The sequence below is a fragment of the Condylura cristata genome, unplaced genomic scaffold (assembly GCF_000260355.1).
Source record: "Condylura cristata isolate star-nosed mole 26May11 unplaced genomic scaffold, ConCri1.0 scaffold00002, whole genome shotgun sequence".
Lineage (NCBI taxonomy): Eukaryota > Metazoa > Chordata > Mammalia > Eulipotyphla > Talpidae > Condylura > Condylura cristata.
The window spans coordinates 73,504,653-73,526,070 of record NW_004567103.1 but is presented as its reverse complement, the minus strand read 5'-3'; the positions used below and the strand labels follow the sequence as shown (position 1 = coordinate 73,526,070).

The 21,418-nt window shown below is 35.5% G+C and overlaps 1 protein-coding gene across 7 annotated transcripts in view; it reads right to left on the bottom strand.

Moving 5' to 3' along the window:
- Window positions 1-21,418, bottom strand: part of ZRANB3 (zinc finger, RAN-binding domain containing 3) — a 169,690-nt gene that overhangs the window by 56,990 nt on the left and 91,282 nt on the right. For all 7 annotated transcript variants that reach the window (XM_012727504.1, XM_012727488.1, XM_012727492.1 and 4 more), the window contains 4 exons: window positions 10,425-10,544; window positions 7,802-7,921; window positions 4,587-4,766; window positions 3,660-3,812 (listed from right to left, as the gene is read on the bottom strand). In XM_012727504.1, the coding sequence (XP_012582958.1) occupies window positions 3,660-3,812; window positions 4,587-4,766; window positions 7,802-7,921; window positions 10,425-10,544 (573 nt within the window). The remainder of the gene's footprint in view (window positions 1-3,659; window positions 3,813-4,586; window positions 4,767-7,801; window positions 7,922-10,424; window positions 10,545-21,418) is intronic.

Here is a 21,418-nt window from a genome sequence, read left to right as displayed (position 1 = left end):
AGATCCACTGGGCGAGGCAGACCTCTCCTGGCCCGCCCACTGCTCCCCTCAGCACTGTACTTCGTCGATCTGCCTGTTCTGCTCCCCTCTCTGTCTCTGGTGAATTCTCTCACCCTCCACATCCCTGGCCTGTATCCCAGTTCCATATGAATAAATAAATAAATCTTTAAAAAAAATTAAGAAGATAAACTTGTGGGAACTAGACTCAGGAACTAGTCTTTTCTTTTGCTCATATATGTACCACTTATGCAACAAATTTCTCTTTGGATATTTTATAATTTATATATGATGAATGAAATAAAATTAGAAATCCATCTTGTCTTCTAGTGACCTACATGGCTAGCTGAGAGATGATGCCAATTACCCATTAAGGGTCAAAAGGAAATAGGAAAGGGTCTTTGAGAGGTTAAGGGATAGGTCCATGTTTCCCACAGATAGAGTTAACTGAAAAGATGCCTCTTAGATAATGGCAGTAAAAATAAAAATCAGAGAGAAAAGGGTGGTATGAATACTCCATCCAGTCTTTTATCCCTTGGAAATGACAACATAGATTAAGAGAGGTCATAGCTTCCCTTGCATCTGGAGACAACCTACTTTATCACTCAATGGGAGTCACTGGAGGAAATTAAAATACCTCAAAACCAAAACAGTACTTAGATGTCACGTACATTCAGAAAAAAAGGGAAGAAGCTTAAGAAACTAGTTGGCATTGAGGCAGTGACCTGGTAGCAGACTCCCAGGCAGAACTGGTTACATAAGAGAAGCCAACTGGGCTATGCAAAGGTATTTTTACTTGAGGTGGTGGAATTTTTTCCTTTCATTTGAGTTGGACTTGAGTTTTCATTTGTGTTATTAAGTAATTCTTTCAAAACATGGAAGTATATTTAGAGTTGCTAAAGAATGATGACTCACTCATTTGTGTAGATTAATTGCATGTGGGTCTTATTCAAATATCTAACAATAGTTTCACCAGATTTAGGTTAAAAGAAAGTCCCAGAGATTCCATGTTATATGAGATTGTGGCAAGTTTCAGAAGATTCTAGTAGTGGGCTGAGAGAGTACAAAGAAGATATATTTTTTTAAAATTTCAATAATGAACTGAATCATGTGACAGAGAATCTTATTAAGAGAGAAGGGAGACTGAGAATAATGCTATTCTGAAGAGCTATGAACACCAGAGCAGAAAGAAGGGAGGAGATGCCAAAACTAATAAAAATTTCTGTCCAGGAATATTTCTTCTCATTCTTCTCTTCTTTGTCTTCCTCACCAAAAGTCTCCTTGTTCCCTAACTCACACTGACACTAATATTAGGCTATAGGTCAATGTACAGAAAGTTTATTTGCCAAAGACTGATATACTAACAGCCAATTCTCCTGAAACCCAGCTCATGTAAGACCAATTTGCCAAATGTACAAGACTTACTGTTTTGTAAAAGTAACAGAGTTCACAGCATTTTTAACATGATGGACTGGCAGGTTAGTGAGACAAGGGGAGCTGGAAGTCCTGGCATTTGGGCTTCCTGAGTCTCTTCCTACTCTCATATTATCTTCCTTTTGCCCTCAGGCTCACTCCCTGCTGCAAAGGACCCTCCTTTTTGAGCTTCACAGCCTTGTTTCCCTCTATCTCTCTCCATAATCCTCCATACAGTGAAAGGTCCTTCTTCTCTGCCCCAGTTCTATCTTCCAGCTATAAAAATATTCACAGCTTGTTAAATCAGCCAGTTTGAACTGTTATGAACTTTTTATTAAACAAGATTTTTTTAGACAATTAGCAAATTTGAATTATTTGGCAAAGTTTAATAGACAAAATTGGAAATAGAAGAGACTAATGTTAAATCCAGGATCTTTTTATAAAAAATCTTGTAAAGATTCAAAAGTAAATCAGTATTAATAGGAAAGTTCCCATAGAATATGCTGAGATTTAATAACTTTCAAAAGAAAAATATGTGGACTAGATTTCCTTAGGACCTTAAAAATAATCAAACATTTCTTAAAATTCACAAAGCTAGCTGAAAGGTATAAGGACAAAGTGATGGGAAACACAACCATCTAAAGTTATTTAAAGTATGTGTCATTTGCTGGCCAATAAACAAAAAATATACAAGCAAAGTGAATTTTTAAAAGTGTCAACACTGTAAGATTCCAATTTGTATAAAACCTTGTGTTTATCAGTATGTGCACTGAAAAATCTGTGTGAGGAAACACTAAACCATAAAAGATAAATATCTAAATCAGGGAAGCAGCGACTCCCTGGTGACACAGGAGTTAAAAATAGCACTGTTAAGCTATTGCCAGTAACTGCTGCATGAGTTCTATCCCCAGGCCAGGGAGCTAACCAACTGGCACAGGAGACCTCTCTTGTCTCTCTTGCTGTCCCCTTTAGCAGTGTACTTCAGTGGATTTACCTGTTCTGCTCCCTACTCTCAGTGTCTGGTGAATCCTTTTACCCCACCCCCCCAAACACCTGGCCTACTCCTCAGTTACTGTATACATAAATAAATAATTAAAAAAATAAAGCAGGGAAATAGATATGTGAGGGTGACAGACGGATTTATTTTTTCAGCTAGACATAAAAATAATAAACATGGGAAAATGTGTTTCAAATTCTTAAATTATTTTAGAAATGAATTCAGTGAGGGATAAAGAATAGCTACAAATCACTGTTTTAGTTATATAATTTTAAAATAACCAAATCTATTGGTTTTTATAGATACAAATATAAGATTTCATATAAAAATATTGTTTGAATGAAACAAAACTTTACATTCAAGTATTAATTTTGCACTATAAGAGAATGTATACAACTTAATTTTAATTCTGTTTTCTATCAACCCTTTCAAAATATTAAAATGAAACTCTTCAAAACACACCACACTTGCCAAAAGACTTAGGAAACTACAGTTTGAAAGACTGTAAGTGTCTCTAATATAGTCTTTCATTTTAAATATTTCTTTATTAATGCATTCAAGAACTGGGGTACAGGCCAGAGAAGGGGGGGTGAGAGGATTCACCAGAGGCAGAGTGGGGAGCAGAACAGGCAGACTGAAATACACTGCTGAGGGGAGCAGTAGGTGAGACAGGAGAAATCTGCCCTGGCTGGGGATGGAACTGGTGCTGCAGTGGTTGCAGATAGCTTCACAGTGCTGCATTTTAACCCCTTGCGCCACCAGGGAGGGCCTCTACTATATTATTTCTTACTCAGTTTATTGGGTATTTAAGTCTTCTCTGATGCTCACATTATTTGCCTATTTTCTATAGGCTTGTTTGTGTTTTACTAATGGAATTCTGTACATAATTTTTATAATTTGGACATTGTAATACAAGTACCAACTTTTGCATTTATGTTTGTTTCATTTTGTAATAACCTTAATACATCTTTCCCCACCCTCCTATACCAGCGAGTTTCCTGTATTCTTCTGAAGGCTGCAGTATTTGAGCTCGTTTTTGTGAGGAGCAGAACAGTGAGTCCTGATACAAAACTGTTAAAAGACATAGACTGTGGCAGTAGCCTCCTTTTATCAATTTTACCTTTTGGTTCTGAGAGGCTTTCCAGTTTTTGTGAAAGTTCTATATAGTATGCATAATTGAAAGTTGCTATTTTAAGACAATAGATAATTATGTTAGTTTAGAAAAATAGAAAAGAAAGTAATGTATTCTTACATGAGTAAACAAAATTTCATTCCTGAGCTCTTCAGAACTTCCAGTTGGAGTCCAGGCTTCTGCAAACTGCAGGAAGTCCCATTTTTCCTTATCACCTTCCTCAGCCTGAAGTTTTTCCTTCCTACCATTCAATGTGCTCCCTGTAATCTGAGTCTGTAAAATGGAAAAGCATATGATTTTATAATGGCTTACCTCCCTGCTGACTTCTACTAGGCAGTAACTTGATTTTACATTTAAATCTCTAGCAACAACTACACAAAATCTTATTGTTTCAACATACCATGAGCTTCAGTAATGTAAATACTTAAAATTACAGCCCCAAATCAATGATTTCTATTTTAAATGAGGTAAAAGTTTAACCAGAAAAATTACACTATTTTCTTTTCTCACAAAAACTTGTATTATAATATTTATAGACTTGGAAACTGAACCTACACATGATTAACTTTTTTTAGTATCTATGCTCAGTGCTTAAAAAATATTCAGTCCTTACCCAGTCCTTTCTATACATGTCTCTTAACATTAGTGAAAAGAGACAGCTGAAGGGACAGAAAAGTAATATTCCCTCTATCTTTTCTAGAATCTGTGTACAAGCTGTTAATGTGCAAAATTAGCTGGGATTTAAAGAATCCTTCTACCAAGGGGTTATTCTTTACTTACAAAAGAGACTTGGGGTTGAATATATTATAGTTCTTTGCTATCCAACATTCCCTCTTTAGGCTCTAAAATAGTAGAAGGTATTGGAACGTAATAAGAATACATGTAACTTCAAAACTGTCTTATTACAGAAGCTTGCAGGTAAGGTACTACCAAGTGAACTTGCTTGTATTAGCATCAATATCGTTGGCTTAAAATTCAGCCTCTTAACTCATACAGGATGTGATCATAGTGAGCAAGCTGGTAACATGTTTTAAATTCAAGTTTTACCTTGCGATTCAACATTCCCCACATAAGAGTGTCTAGAGTCCCATTTGCAATAAGGTAGTGAATATTCACAGAATTGCACTGTCCAATTCGATGAGCACGGTCTTCTGCTTGTTTTAGATGTCCAGGGTCCCAATACAACTCAGCAAATACAACATGAGTTGCAGCAGTAAATGTCAAGCCCTAAGCAAAATAAAGTGAGGAAACTGAGAAGCAAATAAACTCAGAATATAACACTCAGCCATATAGAACAAAGTATCTCTGATCATGTTAAATGGATCACAGAATGCTGAAGGAGTTGGGGACAAATAAGTCTTTCATTTTAAGGCAAATTAAGAAAATTTGATTTATGAAAGGCAAATGAAGACTGCTTACAACAAGATAGCCAGGGGAACTACAAATAACACATTTAAAAGGTGTTTCAATTCAAGTCATTTTGATGTATATGTGTGTGTGTGTGTGTGTGTGTATACACACACACACATAAGCAAAGTCACTTTATGCTTGATGAAAACAGAATTCATATTACCATTGGAAATCCAATAAAATACATTATAAATGAGAATATAATTTTTAACACATGGTATCCATAGCAACTAGAGAGCAATGCCATTCTCTATTCACTTAATTCATACAGCTTGTCTATAAAGCAAGAAAATCATGTCTCTAGTCATATACTTCCTATGAAACTTCCCAAGTTACATATCAAAGACCCTGCAATTTACTGCTTTATATCTCAATATACAGCAAAAATACATTTTTTGTGCAGTTGTATTCATATCAGTTTGAAATGGTGTATCAATTTCAAGTATTAACTAAGTCTTGCCTTAGAATCAATAAATGAAATAATCCAAATCCTCTCAAACTAAAAAAATGGATAATTTCAAAGTTGGTAGACTGAGTAAAATATGCTACCGCCACATAGTAGTAAATTGTGTTAAGTAGTAAACAGAAACATCTACCATCCACCATTTCGGAGTATCATCTAATGTAGGCTATTTATTGTTTGCATGCACTGGAACTACTGTGAGTGACTTTTTGTGACTCCTGTGCTGTAATTCTGATATTATTTTAACTTAAGCTATGTTTATATCACATAACAGCATCATGCAAACACCCATAAAACTATGGCATTAGTTCTCAAGTTAGAACATGATTGAAGATCAATTGTTTTAGACTAGAAAATGGAAGTAACAAAAAGATGGAGGGAACTAAATTTTGTTGCTATTTAGAAGAGTAAAACACCTCAAAATATTAGAGATAAGGCTGAAAAAATAGTATTTAAAGAAAGCATCAAGTGGTCATGCAAGAATAAAGGGGAAAATATGCTGGCAAAAATCAGTGTCACTCTAAGGCACTATTAACCTAGTCTGGGAGAGTTACAACTTCCTAGGACCAAATTCTTTCACTTCCATTTGTTCCTATGAGGACATTTTTATTTTCTTTTGAAATTTATTTTTACATCATTTTTCATTTTGTGCCTTGTTCCATAGTTCTAATCCCTGTGGACTTCCTACCACCAATTGACCCATGTGCCATCACCATAGTCCTGTGCACCTTTCCCACCCCATTTTTGATCCATTCTCCTCTCCATCCCGTGGTATATAGTTGTTCATTGTTTTTCGTTTTTTTCTTTATTACAATTGCTTTTTCCCCCTCTGGGTCCCCTATGCCCCTGCTATTAGTGAAACCATCTGGTATTTTTCTTTTTCTTTCTGCCTCATTTCACCAAGCATGATTCCTTCCAGCTCCATCCATTTTGCTGCAAAAGGAATGTTTGCACACTGAGTAATATTCCATTGTGTATATATACCACATCTTTTTAATCCAGTCATCTACTTGGGCATTTGGGTTGATTGAATGTCTTGCCTATTATAAATTGAGCAGCAATAAATATGGGGGTGCAAGGAAGACACTATTTTTAAGTAGATGAGTTTTGAAATATCTAAGGTATTGAGAAATACTACCTTGAATAAAACTTGAAGGTCTATACATTCTTAATCTTACCAAGTCTTTTGTCAGGTCATTTACAAACTCTCCTGCATGGCTTCTCCTACTGTTCTTCTATGCTATGCATACTCCTTTTCTAATTTTAAGCTCTTCTTGATACTCTCTAGTAGCTATAAAACTCAGATTACTCCAAGTTTGATACAAAATGAAGTGTTGTGACAAGCCTCTTTTGGGCTAAACTCGTAGTGTGCTCTAGAACTTCTTCATTCTCATAGTTTCTTTTTATAAACAACGCATCTCATTGGCTCTCTCCTAAAACCAGAAGCCACAAAGATGCCAGATCTGACATCTACCATGTCAGACACACATCAACATGGTCAAAAGCTTCCCCCCATATTAAATATTTGGTTTTAGATATTAAAATGAAAATACTTTTGAATATTAGTAGAAAAAAGTCCAGAAGGACCCCCTCTATCATAGTATGCTTTCCTGCCCTAATGTTGATTTTTCTCTTATTCTTTTGCATGGTTTTAAGGTTGATTATCTGGAATAAAGGCTACTTTCCCCAGCTTGACTTGAAATTAGTGGTGGCCATCTGACTAACTTGAGAACAATGAGATACAGCATGTCTTCTCCGTTAGCTGTCTAAATTGCAGATACATAGGAGTTCCAGCAACCCAAATGGTGAAGCAGAAAGTCAAAAGCAGTCAAGCCCTCAGGGTTTTGTGGAAGCACCATGCTAGCTTTGGGCTGTCTATTTGACAAAATAAGTTTTTATATATTTAAGTTATTCTTAACTTGGATTTTCATTCACCTGTAGACAAACCTAATCTTAAGAGACAAACCAGGCTACCTCTATGAAAATTTCTGAGATAGTAGAGTTCTATTCCTCTAGGACACTTTGCCTTATAGTCTCTTATATAAGGTAAGTGCTTTAAGAACAGCATGAGAAAATTTTATACAAATTCAAAGGAAGGAATACAGGTGACAAAAATGGATCACAAACAATTTAACTGTACTTTTCCAGAAAAATCTTTCCTTGACAATTTAGGAAGATCTGAATCCAAGTTGTTAAAGTTTCTTTTCTATTATTCTGTGTATACTTTATCTTATACTTGTATATAAAGTAGAATGAATAGTTACTATACCAGATGGTGGATATAAAGTTATAATTATATGCATGTAGATATATATAAACTATAAGTATAATTAATGACCATTTTACTACCTAAAAAATGTTTATCAAATGTAGGTCTGAAATTTCTTACCTGACCAGCAGCCTGAATGCTTAGGATAGCCACACGAGTATCAGGGTCCTTTTGAAACTGATTAACGAGATTTATTCTTTCTGAAGATGGAACACTTCCATCTATCCTAATGTAACGAGTCTAGAATCAACAAGAGAAATTGCAAAATTAGGATAAGTCCCTTGGCATCCATTTCATTTAATCTAGTTTACAGTTTATGTCCACATAACAAAACAGGAATTGGTTAAGGGGACAGACTGGTAAACATTACAAAAGAAGACTCAAACAAATTTATTAATATCATAGCAATTTCATATTTTTTAATCTTTTAAGCTACTTGAGGGTAGGAATTATGCCTAATGCATCATTCTACATCAATGCCAATCACTGATAGAACAAGAGGTTAATGAATTAAGCTAATGCTGTCTTCTATAGAATTCTCTATAGATATACAAACTTTAAGTTAGTCTGGATCAGACTAACTTGCAGTTAGAAGATCACTAATTCCAAAGTAAAAATAAAGTCAGACGTGAGTACAAAGTAAAAAGAGGATTATATCCATTGAAACTATGAGGGATTCATTAAAAGTAGTGTGTGTGGGTCCTCCCTCGTGGCACAGCAGGTTAAAGCCCAGCACTGCAAGTTAGCTGCAGCCACTTCAGTGCAAATTTAATCCCTGGCCCTGGAGGTGATCCACATGGTCTGTCAGACCTCTTCTGACCTGCCAGCTGCTCCCCTCAGCAGTGTACTTCATGAGTCAGCCTGTTCTGCTTCCCACTCTGTTTCTGATGTATCCATTCACTGCCCTGGCCCATACCCCAGTTATGTATGCATAAATAATTATGTCTTTAAAAAAAAAAAAGAGTAGTGAGTTTATTTCTGAACTATCCCAAATAATAAAAGATATATATATATATATATATTTACTGTCCCATCTGAGTTCTGTTTATTCACATCACCCAATTGAAAACAAACTTGTGATAGGGTCAGCTCCACAGAGTGAGGAACCAATATTTTGGCAAGTGCTAACCTGAACAGTTTTATCTTTTAAGAACAATTTAAGAAAAGAAAAGGGAGTAATCACTGTTAGAATAGCTAACTATTCTAGCTAAAAAAATAGCTATAATAGCTAAAAAATAGAACTCTTTTCTCAATTTTGTAAAAACAAGAATAAGTCCTGAATTCTAAATAGTCTCATTTTTGCATTTACTTTTATGGAGGGAAAAAAGCCTCAAATAGTTGAGATAAATGGATATTCCCTTTTATAAGCTATTATTAAATTAGTATACCTTAATAACATTCTATGCCTTTACAAAACAGATAAAAATTGACCAGTGATTCATTTAATATTCAATAACTAATATTGCAAAACATGACAGCCTTTCTAAAGAAAATACATTGTCAGGCTAGAGAGTGTTAGGGAGAAAGTCATCTCCATCTCTACTACTATATAGACTGGGGTTGTGGGCGGGATTCACTACTCAATGCTTTTTTTCTCTTTTGTGGTAAGATTGGTTAACAAAATTGTACAATGTGGATGGAAGTGGAGGGGATTATGCTAAATAAAATAGTTAGAAGTAGAAAGACAAATACCAAATGGTGTCACTTACATGGTGAATACAGAAAAATAAAACTACCTACATTTTTAATTCATTATGATGCAAAATGGGATTCTAAACAAATCAGTAAAGTAGACTTGGGAAAATTACTTTTTGAATAGATTCTAGTGCTTGTAAGGTATAATGGATCATAACAGAAAACATTATAAATATAATTTTATTGCCCAACCATTTAAAAATTATCTTCTACTCAGAAAAAAAATTTTACCACAAACTGATGACAATTGAGGAGGACGTACCATTTAATATATAGCACTTCAGATTTTATTATCTTATAAGCCTTTTAAATTCCTTCTTTGGTTAATATTAATGAACATATTTTCTAACTGTTGAAAAATTTATAGCAAGTATTGAAAAAATATGGATTTATTTTTCTATTTAAAGGTCTTACAAAGATAAGTGGTTATCTTAGTACATGTATATTGAGTTCATACAATTTGTAAGGAAATGTCTTCTGGCTGCTTCTGAGCCTCTGTAGAAGCCCTGAGCATACATAGAGAGAAAGTTTAAATTTTGATGAGATTGTTAGGGAACAAAGTGAATTTAAGACAATGCAATAAAGTCAGCAGGTTTGCTGGCACTTATCTGGGCCTTATGTTTCAAATTTACTTACACTAAACTTTAACACTATAATTTACTCTAGAGTATGCTACCTGGAAGTTTAAAAGGTATGATTACAGCTGCACACTAAAATTGGCTGACTTCATTCTTACTTTCCGTACACACCACCATGTTTGATGGCCCTCTTGGAGGGTAAACAAAAATTTTAACTGCCTGATTCAATCTAAATAGTATATGCAATAACAAAAATGAAATTTAAGGCAGCATTATTTTAATCAATCCAGGAAATGTTATCAGTGAGAAATTATAAGACAGGTATTAAAGAGAAAATTTATTATCAGAATAGTAATATAATTTGAAAGAAAAAAATATCTGATGACAGCTTAGAAACAATCAACAAAGCTCAACTGTAGTATTACAAATATGAATGCCCAAAAGTATTTTATAGATAAGTAGTAACATACCTTGTTTTCTATGACTGCTTCTGTGCAAGCTTGGAGCATGTTTAAATGGTGAGCAAAAACCAGAAATTTAAGTGAATCGTTCTGAAGCATCATCTTAATATAATCTTTTACAGCACCTGCCTAAATGTTAAAAGTTAAACCTAATTAATGCCATAAAACTGTTTATTTCATTAAAAAAGACAAAAAGAATTTTTTAAAAATCAATGATTCTATAAACTTTTTTTTTTTTAAAGATTTATTTATTAATACAGAACTGGGGTACAGGTCAGAGATGTGGAGGGTGAGAGGATTCACCAGAGTGGGGAGCAGAACAGGCAGATGATCAAAGTACTGCTTAGGGGAGCAGCGGGTGGGCCAGGTGGGGTCTGCCTCGCCAGGTGGATCTCCTCTGGTCAGGTCTGGAGCAGGCTATCAAACTCATGCGGAAGTGGCTTAAGCCTCTTAGTGCTGTGCTTTAACCCCCTGCGCCACCAGGGAGGGCCAGAGTCTATAAACTTTTAATTAATTGTTTTGTTCTCTAAAGAGCTCACAGAAATAAAAGCTCATACATAAGGGGCATGAGGAAGAAGTACAAGAGGAAAAAAACAAACAGAGAAGTGAAGTAAGAACAAGACAAGAATTAGAAGAAAAAAAATCAGATGAGGGAGTTTCATTGGAATGTAGGTAGTTAAATAGGCTGTGACTGAGAAGGGTATTGGCATTTTTGTTTCAAAGTTAATTTTCAAAAATGTTCAGATAACTTTAAGGGGAACAGAGTTATAGGAAAAAAGAAGGTAAAAAAAATTGATGTGGGCACTTCCCTGGGGGTGCAAGGGCTTAAGTCTAGGCACTATGAAGCTATCCTCAGCCACTGCTGCACAAGTTTGATTCCCAGCCAGCGAGCTGACCCATATGGTGCAGCAGACCTCTCCTATCTCTCCACTGCTCCCCTCAGCAGTATATTTCAGTAAATCTGCCTGTTCTGCTCCCCATTCTGTCTCTGATGAATCCTCTTATGCCCAGCATTCCAGCTCTTGTATGCATAAATAAATAAATCTTTTAAAAATATGATGTGAAGAATTTTTTATGGGTCTACTAAAAGAGTAAGAAATTTAGGAGTGAAGCTTAAGTATTAAAGAAAGTTGTTTTAAAGATTTATTTATTTATTCATATAGAACTGGGGTACAGGCCAGAGATGCGGAGGGTGACAGGATTCACCAGAGACAGAGAGGGGAGCAGAACAGGCAGATCAATGAAGTACGCTGCTGAGGGGAACAACGGTCTGCTTCGCCATGTGGATCTCCTCTGGGACAGGCGGAAACCGAACTCATGCGGAAGTGGCTTAAGCTTCTTAGTGCTGTGCTTTAACCCGCTGCGCCACCAGGGAGGGCCCAGTTTTACTCATTTTTGAGGGAAAGGGAGGCAGGAAGTAGGATTTACTGGTGGGTATGACTAAATGAGCAGGCAGCTCTGAGTCTGTCATAAATTCAGGGCACACAAATGGAGGTATTTGACTCCATCTGGGATAGACTGCTTTTTGGCCACCAAATCTTCAAATTCATCTCTACATTAAAACTTGGGAAAGCCTCACTTCTTGGAGATGTGGATTTCCTGGTAGCCAAGGAACTTTAACTTGGCCCTCCATGGGGTTTCAATCATATGCTGCTTGTTCTTTCTGAAGCTTGGTGTGCATGGGTATGATGACATGGCTAATGTGGACCCTGGTTAGTGCACCTGGAACTTTCAAAAACATTGTCTGGAGCTTATGATTGGGAAGGGCATGAGATCAGTCATGTATATCCAGAAGAAAGGGTTGAGGGCAACCAATACATTAACAGGATGAAAATATAACCAAGCAGGCTATTGTTTGCAGGCACAGCACACAGGAACCACATGAAAAAAAAAGAAGATAGCTTAATTGGCTACAGATATTCATTTTTTATTTAAGTTAAGAAACAGTTGATTTATAAATAAGCAGTAGACAGGCTAAGAGAAACTGAAAATGAAGGGATTTAGATCATCTGCCCAAATGGAGAAGGGTGCAAAAGAGGCCCAAGTGATGATAGTAAGAGCACAGAAGGTCTGAAAGGACAGGACAAGATACAATGAAATTGTGAGGAAGAAAGGAGAGAATTTGGAAATTCCAGGTTAAATATACTTGTTAAACAGGTCAAGTTACCTACTAAAAGTGAGAATCAATAAGAGACAACTAAGAACTAAATTCAAAGGAGATAGAATGAATTAAATCTAAAACATGACTTAGAGTCTCTTAACTGTTAACACCTTGTTACTTAGAAATGTTGGAAAAGGTAGCAGGCTGATCACATTTATCCTTTACTCCCTCTAATGCTATATTTAAATGATAGCAAAATGTGTAGGGATAAAGAGAATTGTGAGAGTTGATAGCAACAAAATTTTCAGAAGCTAAAAAATAGGGTACTTAGCAGCAGAATAGTCAACCTGACAGTTCCTAAGGTGGCTGTATCAAAAAGTTGAGGCATATCTGGTTTTGATGTAGTCATCTAAAAAATTTCAGAAAAAGATGCCTCTAGCAGTGAAGAAGTGTGGCTAGCCAGGAAGATTGGCTGAAAGAACATTTGAGTAGTTGGTTGATGTGCTACACTTATCTTTATCCCCCTCCCCATCTTATCTATGCAGAACACTAGAATATATAAAGTGATTCCTGTGGGGTGAATCTAAAATGATACTTTGAGGAAAAAAATCTAAAAAAATTGGTATTTTGGATTCTATAACATGACATTTCAGACAAGTCACCCCCTTCTTTTTTAAGATTTATTTATTTGTGCATACAGAACTGGGGTACAAGCCAGAGGTGCAGGCGCAGTAAGAGGATTCACCAGAGTGGGGAGAAGAACAGGCATATCATTGAAGTACGCTGCTGAGAGGAGCAGGGGGCGGGTCAGGAGAGGTCTGCCAAGCCATGTGGATCACCTGCTGGGCAGGCAGGGATTGAACTCATGTGGAGGTGGCTTTAGCTTCTTAGTGCTATGCTTTAACCCGCTGGGCCACCAGGTAGGAGCCCAGGTCACTTTTAAGGAAGGTCACAATCTATAAGTTCTAATTGTATAAAATTTCAGTTGATGCTTATTATCTTATTCATAAATATAATTGAGATTCATCAGGCATTTGTAGAAAGCACTGCATGTGTACAGATCAGTGACATAGAGGGAAGAAAGCGAGAAGAAATTTGTATAACAAGAATAGGATACTGCAAAAAATAAAAAAATAAAGACATGGGATATATTCTTGGAAATTAAAAACAGAATAGCAGAAATTCAAAATTTACCACTTACTCTAGAAAGTAGATGGAAAATAATAGAGTAAATATAAAAAAAAGATAGTATATAAGAAAATCAGAGGACCAGGCCACAAGGGCTTATTTAAATAATAAAATGTCTAGAGATTAACAGAGAAAAGGAAAAATTACAGGAATAAGTTTAAGAGAACTTAAGGCCATAAGTTTCCAAAAGGAAAAATGTGAAAAGCCCACTGAGAACGCTACACAACATGTGCAAATGGAGCCAGAACAGAGGTATCATTGTGGAATTTTAGAATGCTGAGGACAAATATACGATTCTATAAGCTTCCAGAGAAGAAAGATTTCAAAGAATTGAAATAGGATAAAAACTATGAAGTACACTGCTTTTCTCAGCATCAATAGTAGAAAATCTGAGAGAAAATTATTTCTAAGAATTTATACCTAGTGAAATTAAAAATTTGGTAAAAGAATAAAGACTTATGTGCAGACATTCAACTTATGACAGTTAAAATTACAAAGTAAAGCAGCAAAACAAACTAAGAACCAATATAAATATGTGGCTGAGGGAATTGAAGAGCTAAAGAATAGAAAGTGGTTGCCTCTGGGGAACATGTGTAAGGGACTATTATATTTGAAAATGGCAGTTCTCATTAAAATATGATCATAGATAGCTCTGGTAATAATAAAAAATTTAAAACGGGCATTTTAAAATAGAAAAATTTCTATTTAAAATTTATGCATAGAAAAAAAAATTATGCATAGAGCTATAATGTCACAAGATTGATTCCTCAAGCTATCTTTTGTCTAAATTTCCCAGACAATAGAAGTTCATCATACAATGAGACTGGAGGTTGTTAAGAACTTTAGCCTTGATTTCAGTGTCTCAGAAAGTAGAAATGAAACACTCTCAAAATAAGGAGCTATAAATTCTGGATATGTTTCCATGGTAACAGAACCACTTTAATAAACTGCATGTTTGCCTAAAGAGATATATTTACTGTGATAAACCTTTCAAAAAGTATATGTCAAGTTCAAGTATTTTAAGGTACATTCATCATCCATTGCAGAATTACAAACTATACAATCACTGTACCCCAGTCTCAGATGCATTACTTGTCTCTTCATAAGCAAGCTATTTCTGCCAGAGTCTCCTTCACTGATAACATCCTGTCTTCATCACACTCAGACACTGATGATTCCAAAGTATAAACTCTCTGCTCCCAAATCCCTCCACTCACTGGTTCAGAAAGGACTATAACCACTAGTTATATTATAAAGTTCAACTGTATCATGCCAAAGAGTCTCTTAGGACTAACCTAGTAACTGAACCATCACTGTGATACTGCTTTCTAGGAGGAACTATATTTGGAGAATCAAGATATCTATGTAACAGATCTGAGGCATACAGCAAGAGAGCTCGAAGGAGAGGGGCCAAAACAAGGGCGAAAAACACAACAGACTGTGATGCATCATGGAGGCTCTGTTGGTAAAACTGCAAAGACGATACCACATGAGAGAAATCAAATACTATCCCAAAATTAACAAACATGTAAGAAATCAATTAAAAGAAAAAAATCTCTGTAATAAATTAACTTCATTTCTCTTCATTTCTCAGGTTGGAGACTGTATGTTGATTTAAAAATTTATTGTAAATACATTTAAGTATTCTGATTTTATTCTAATTAGAACTGTCACTGCACAGTCATATTTTAAGTTATCTGATCAGGCATTTGCTTTCAAATCACCTTTAAGTACATAGTATATGGGATGGCAGGTTTTATAAGTGACCAATATTTTGGTGATGCTAGTTCAGTTTTGTGGAAGTTATAGAAAATGCATGTTTTCAAGTTTAGAGTTTATTATACTGAAATCTAACTGTTAATCAAAGGTCTAATTTAAATAATTAGAATTATTTGATGAAGACACACTACACCTCATTTAAGAAAAGCAAAGATACAAAAATGAAAACAAACTAAGAATTTTTTCTTAAAATTTTGTGAGTCAATACACATTACTTTTTGAAGAAAAAGTGGTTAAAAAAAACCCTTCTCTGATGAAAGTTATTCGATTTCAATAGTCAGTGTTTATTCAAATGGTAAGAAGGAATAAGAATTTTAAAAAAAGAATCAAACCTGAGCCATGACAAAGAATCACACATTGACCAAACTTTAGTTAGGTTTCGCTAAGCTTTCTTCACTAGACCTAGACTCCATTCTGTCTTTCAGACTCCATTCTGTCCTTGCCAACCCCATACAGTTCACTCAGTCTTAAGAATCCTTAACAAGTCTAGAGTATTCCCACCTTTGATACCAGATCATTCCTTAATATCTGATCAAGATACTGATGTGCCAACTTTGATGTCTAAATTGTTGGCCTTCCTTTAGCAAAAACCTGTCAGGTAACTTTAGCAAGAATCCCCTTACCCTTGTCTCCTCTTAGTTGTTTTCCTCCCACAAGCTCTCTCACCTTCATTATAGCTCATTGGCTATAAATCTCCTGTCTTTATTGCATTCAGAGTTGAGATATCTCTCTCATCAACTGCAGTGTAGTTGACTGCTATTGCAATTACCTTGAATATAGTCTTCCTTATCATTTTAACAAATGTCAGCATGCTTTCTTCCCTACCAGCTATAACTTCCAACTGAGAGTATGAGCACAAAAGAAGCTTCTTAATAAGTCCTGAAGTACTCAGACCTAGACCAAATAACGGTTTTGTTCTGAGACCTGCTGGCCACAAGCTTTAAGGAAAGTTCTTCAAGCCCTTTTTAATCGACTTAATGTGAGTGATTTAAGCAAGCCTGGCACTTCCATTTCCCTGCAAAGGATTCTGACCTATAAATCTGCTGGGGGCTTAAAGAGAAATGGTGACTAATAAAAGAACTCTACAGAAAGCTTTAACTTGCTTTATGATTTGTATTTGATATCAGAAATTGCGTCGCCACTTAAAGGAACTATGGGAGTTGTCGAGTTGACAACTTACAGCAGAAAGACAGAAGAAACAAGATTCTTTTTGAAAACAAACAAAAACAAAACAAACAAACAAAAAAACCAAATAAAACCCCAGTATTGTTATGTTCTCATGACTGTCCATGGCAGCCTTGCCCTAAAATGGCCCAGGATGCACTTCTGCTAAGAGAAATATTCTTTGATCTCCTGATAGTGATGATGTCAATACCAGGTTTCCAGCCAGCTTGGCACACTTCTTCAGTTTTTCATAGCAAGTCAGAGGGTAGAAGAAAAACTCAGCATACTTTCCTTGGTAGTTAGACAAGCTGAGGCATATTATCTATGGCACTGAAGTTAGAGGCTGAGTGCACAATTTTGGCATTTCCTCAAGACATCTTGTTATTAGTAGCTTGCACAAAGAACCCATGAGGATGAGCCTGTAAGCAGCCCTAGTCATTCAACCATTCAACCTAATCATTCAACCATATCTTGTTTTATTGTCCTGTCTGGCAAGGATAGATGAGGGAGAAAATTTCCATAAATGACATATTCCACTGTGTTTACCCAAATTTAGACCAAGTAAAGTTAGAAAAGTTGAAAGTTGAAAAATTATTTTCAAGAAAGTTGATTTCATGGAAGTGTGATCATAAAAGTCATTGATCAAATAGCTAATCTAACTCTTTCAAAATTAAACTCAGTTTACAAAAACATTCTTCCTTTCTAAACCTATCCACTGGTCATCTCAATAAGGCCATCAACTCTGTACTACTAATGTACACGAATAAGCATGAATAAAACTTATATGGGATCTCCCTGGTGGCCTAGGGGCTGAGACTCAGCACTATCACCACTATGCCCTGAGTTCAATCCCTCGACAGGGAGCTAACCCAATATGGTGCCTGAGACCTCTCCTACCATATGAGACCTCTCCTACCTCACTCGCTGCTCCCCTTACCAGTGTATTTCAGTAGATCTGCCTGTTCTGCTCCCCCCACTCTGTTTCTACTGGATCCTCTCTCTAGACCCCCTAACCCTGGCAATCCAACCTACACCCCAGTTCTTCTATACAAAAATGAATAAAATAAAAAAAAAAAAAGCATTTGAAAGTTAAAAGTTATAGTAAATAAAACATATAGACTTTTAAATTCTGAGAATTTGTGAGCAAGTCACTTAAAGTCTGTGCTTTATTTTCCCCTTCTACCAAAAGAGATAGTACCTATTCCCCATAAAGTAGTAGTGAGTATTATTAGTGTACCTTTCCTTATGATTAAATCATACATATCACTTACATCAATTATTTTTCTAGAAGAGCAATATGATCCTAAATAGAAAGAATCCTCTCACTTCCATCACTGCATTTTCAATAAATACTGTAAAACAATAAAAATAATGGTACAGGAGTAATTCTAATCCTCTATTCCTTTCCTTTTATAGGGAGGATTTTCCTTGATCCACACACTACCACAAAAGAAAGGATAGGAGGAAAATCCCTCCACCTGTGATTCCAAATTTAACCAGTTCTGCCACCTCACAAACCTTACACCACTCTTCATTTTCACATGGTTATTTTCCCACATTTAACAAAGTCTTTTTCCATTGCACACAACCAGAGAGCTATCAGTCTTTCTCCACATCTGAAATGACAGTGTCATTGTTTTATTTGTAACTTATTACTGATAGTCTCCTTACTAATGAACAGGAGACAAACTGCCCACTTAGGAGCCAGAGACCCTCCTCAACAAGTGAAAACAGCACAGAAAGTCTTACAACATCCAGTTGTATCTAGTTACTATTGTGACTACACAGTGGCCTCATTATATCCCACTGCATATTATAAATAGGCTTCTACCAGTGTTAAGGTGTTGAGACAGCATAGTAAAGAGGAAACACACTTTGTGCATTATGGAAATGTTTTAAGGCACTAAAGAATGTGCCTTCCCCAATGTGACAAGAAATTTTTAATTATAGATTGTTTTAATAATTTTCATAGAAAAAAAATAGCATTTCTCTTAACATGGTTTTCTCTAAAATAAGATATTGTAATGCAGCTGAGAATAAATGAGATGGTTAAATCATATGTATCACTTATATAAATTCTATATCTAGAAGAGCATTATGCTGATCCTAAATCGAAAGAATCTTCTCACTTTCATCACTGCATTTTCAATAAATATTATAAAACAAACCAAAAAATGATATGAGAGTAATTCTAAGTATCATAGATATATTGCTGATTGGCGTGTTATTGAAACTTTGTTATTTTCTTTTATTTAGCAGTGATTACCATTAATTACTGCTTAACATTATCATTATTAAATTTCTTATTGTTAAGAAATATTTGAAATAAATCTCAATAACAAAACTAAAGAGATAATCACAAACATATTTAAGATTTATATAGCTACTATCTATCCAGGAAGTAAAGAACTAAATCTCAAAAGGGAGACCAACAAAAATGTTTATACAGCACAAGGATAACATATGGAAACACCATAACTACATAACATAGCTCAGTATGCATTAAAAATTATTATATCAGTATGACCCAATGTGCTGATATTGCCTAGGAAACACTGTAGGATATGAGAAAAAGAGGAGAAAAGATTAGAAAAAGGAAAGCAATTTACCCTGGAAATCTATAAATATCTATCTATAAATCTACAATAGATAGAGACCCATTTATTTAAAAAGTTTACACATAACTTTGCCCTGTGCAAACGAGGAGAATAGGTGACCCCCAAAGGTCCTTTCTAGTTCATTACCTTCTAACTATAATTAATGAACAGTGTTCAAATAATCATTGGGAAGTGCTAGCTTCCTAAAGATACCCGAAAAAAAATTTATATTCTATATATTAATTTATGATGAAGTTATAGCCTTTTAAAAGTTAAATACCACTAACAATGAAGAGCACATTTTACTTTAGATAATAATTAAATGCATGCTCCCAACAGGATATTCTATAACTACATACTCATAAAAATGCTTCACTTGGAAACTTATTGTTTTCTTTCATTTTTTTCTTATTCTTATCAAGATTTTCAAAATTTAGATAGAGGATGATTAGAAATACTTTAATTGCTCAACATAATCGCTCAAATGATCCAATAAATAGAAAAATATTTCCAATATGATACCACAAAGTACAAAGAAATCTTCTAAGATCTAAGTTCTTGTATCTTGCTGTGTATAGGATAAGTAATAATTAATGAGAGAGGGGGTCAGTGTAGAAAATATGCCTTTTGTTTCATGCAGTCTAGTAAATGATGACATCAACTTGTTGGCCACAGAAGAAATCTGAATTCCTCTCTCCTGACCTCCCAAAAGTGGGTGATGCATATTTTCCTATTTGGTTCCACAATAACCTCTTTTATTTTATTTTAAAGATTTATTTTATTTATGCATACAGATTACGGTATAGGCCAAAGAAGCAGGGGCAGTGAGAGGATTCACCATAGACAGAGTGGGGAGGAGAACAAGCAGATCAACGAAATACACTGCTGAGGGGAGCAGCAGGAGAGGCAGGAGAGGTCTGCTGCACCATGTCGGTCACCTCTGGGGCTGGGATCAAACTTGAACTGAAGCAGCTGGAGTTAGCTTGTAGTGTTGTATCCTAACAATTACACCTATGAGGGAGGGGCCACGATAACCTATTTTAAAGGCATCAACTATATTTTCTGTTGTGGTTGATTTCACTATCTTTCTCAACAGTCTTGAAGTCTTGAAGTGAAGACACTATGTCTTTCTCACTATTCCTTTCTAGTACCAACCATGATCCCTGCCATAACAGACACTCAATAAATATGTCTGTTGACTTAGGAAAACATAGCTAAAGAAAGGAAGATGTAACTCTGGTGCTCATACAATAGAGTAATCAATTTATAAGGTCTGCTATGTCAAACGTTGATTTGCAAACCAGTTTGGGAGAACTCTGAGACATGTTTTTTCACAGAACAATATTTAGTCAACTACTGCCCTCAAGATGAATTTCATCTATCATGTAGATAAACTGTATGGATCCTCCCTGGTAGCACAACAGATTAGGGTGCAACATAGCTGGCTAGCCACAGTTACTTCACTGCTGGTTTAATCCTGGCCCCAGAGGTGATTCACATGGTGCAACAGACCTCTCCTGTCGCACCTGCTGCTCCCCTCAGCAGTGTTCTTTGTCCATCTGCCTGTTCTGTTCCCCACTGTTTCTGGTAAATCCTATCTCCACACCTACATCTCTGGCCTGTACCTCAGTTCTGTATTCATAAATAAAATAAAACATCGAAGAAAAAAAAAAGGTAAACTGTATGACTTACAGCTGTTGTTATAGATTCCAATTACTGAATTTCAATATTTCTGCGAAAAATATATTTACAATTCCAGTGCTGTAATGCTATAAACTATTTCCAGTTGCAGCCTAACAATAAAAATAAAGAGTTCCAATATATATAAGTGGCTAAAGACAAAGGTTCTAACAAGGGAGGAATAAAAAAATGCCTGAAAATTAGAGAACTGGGATGGCAGGGTCTTCTGCTCCCTCTCTTCTTCAGGATTATGTTCCAACATAGAGAGAAGTGAATTTTCATCACCTTACACAGTAGTGATACTTTCCTAATGATTCCAAACATTTGTGACTTCAAATTCTTCTTACAACAGGTAGGAAATTATCTAAGAGGTTCTCATAAGCACTCTTTTCCCTTAAGCAAGAATTCTGTACTCAGAATGAAATACAAAGAAAGCGCCTAAGGAAGCAAGCAAATAACAACAACAAAAAAGCAATTAGGCCCTCCCTGGTGGC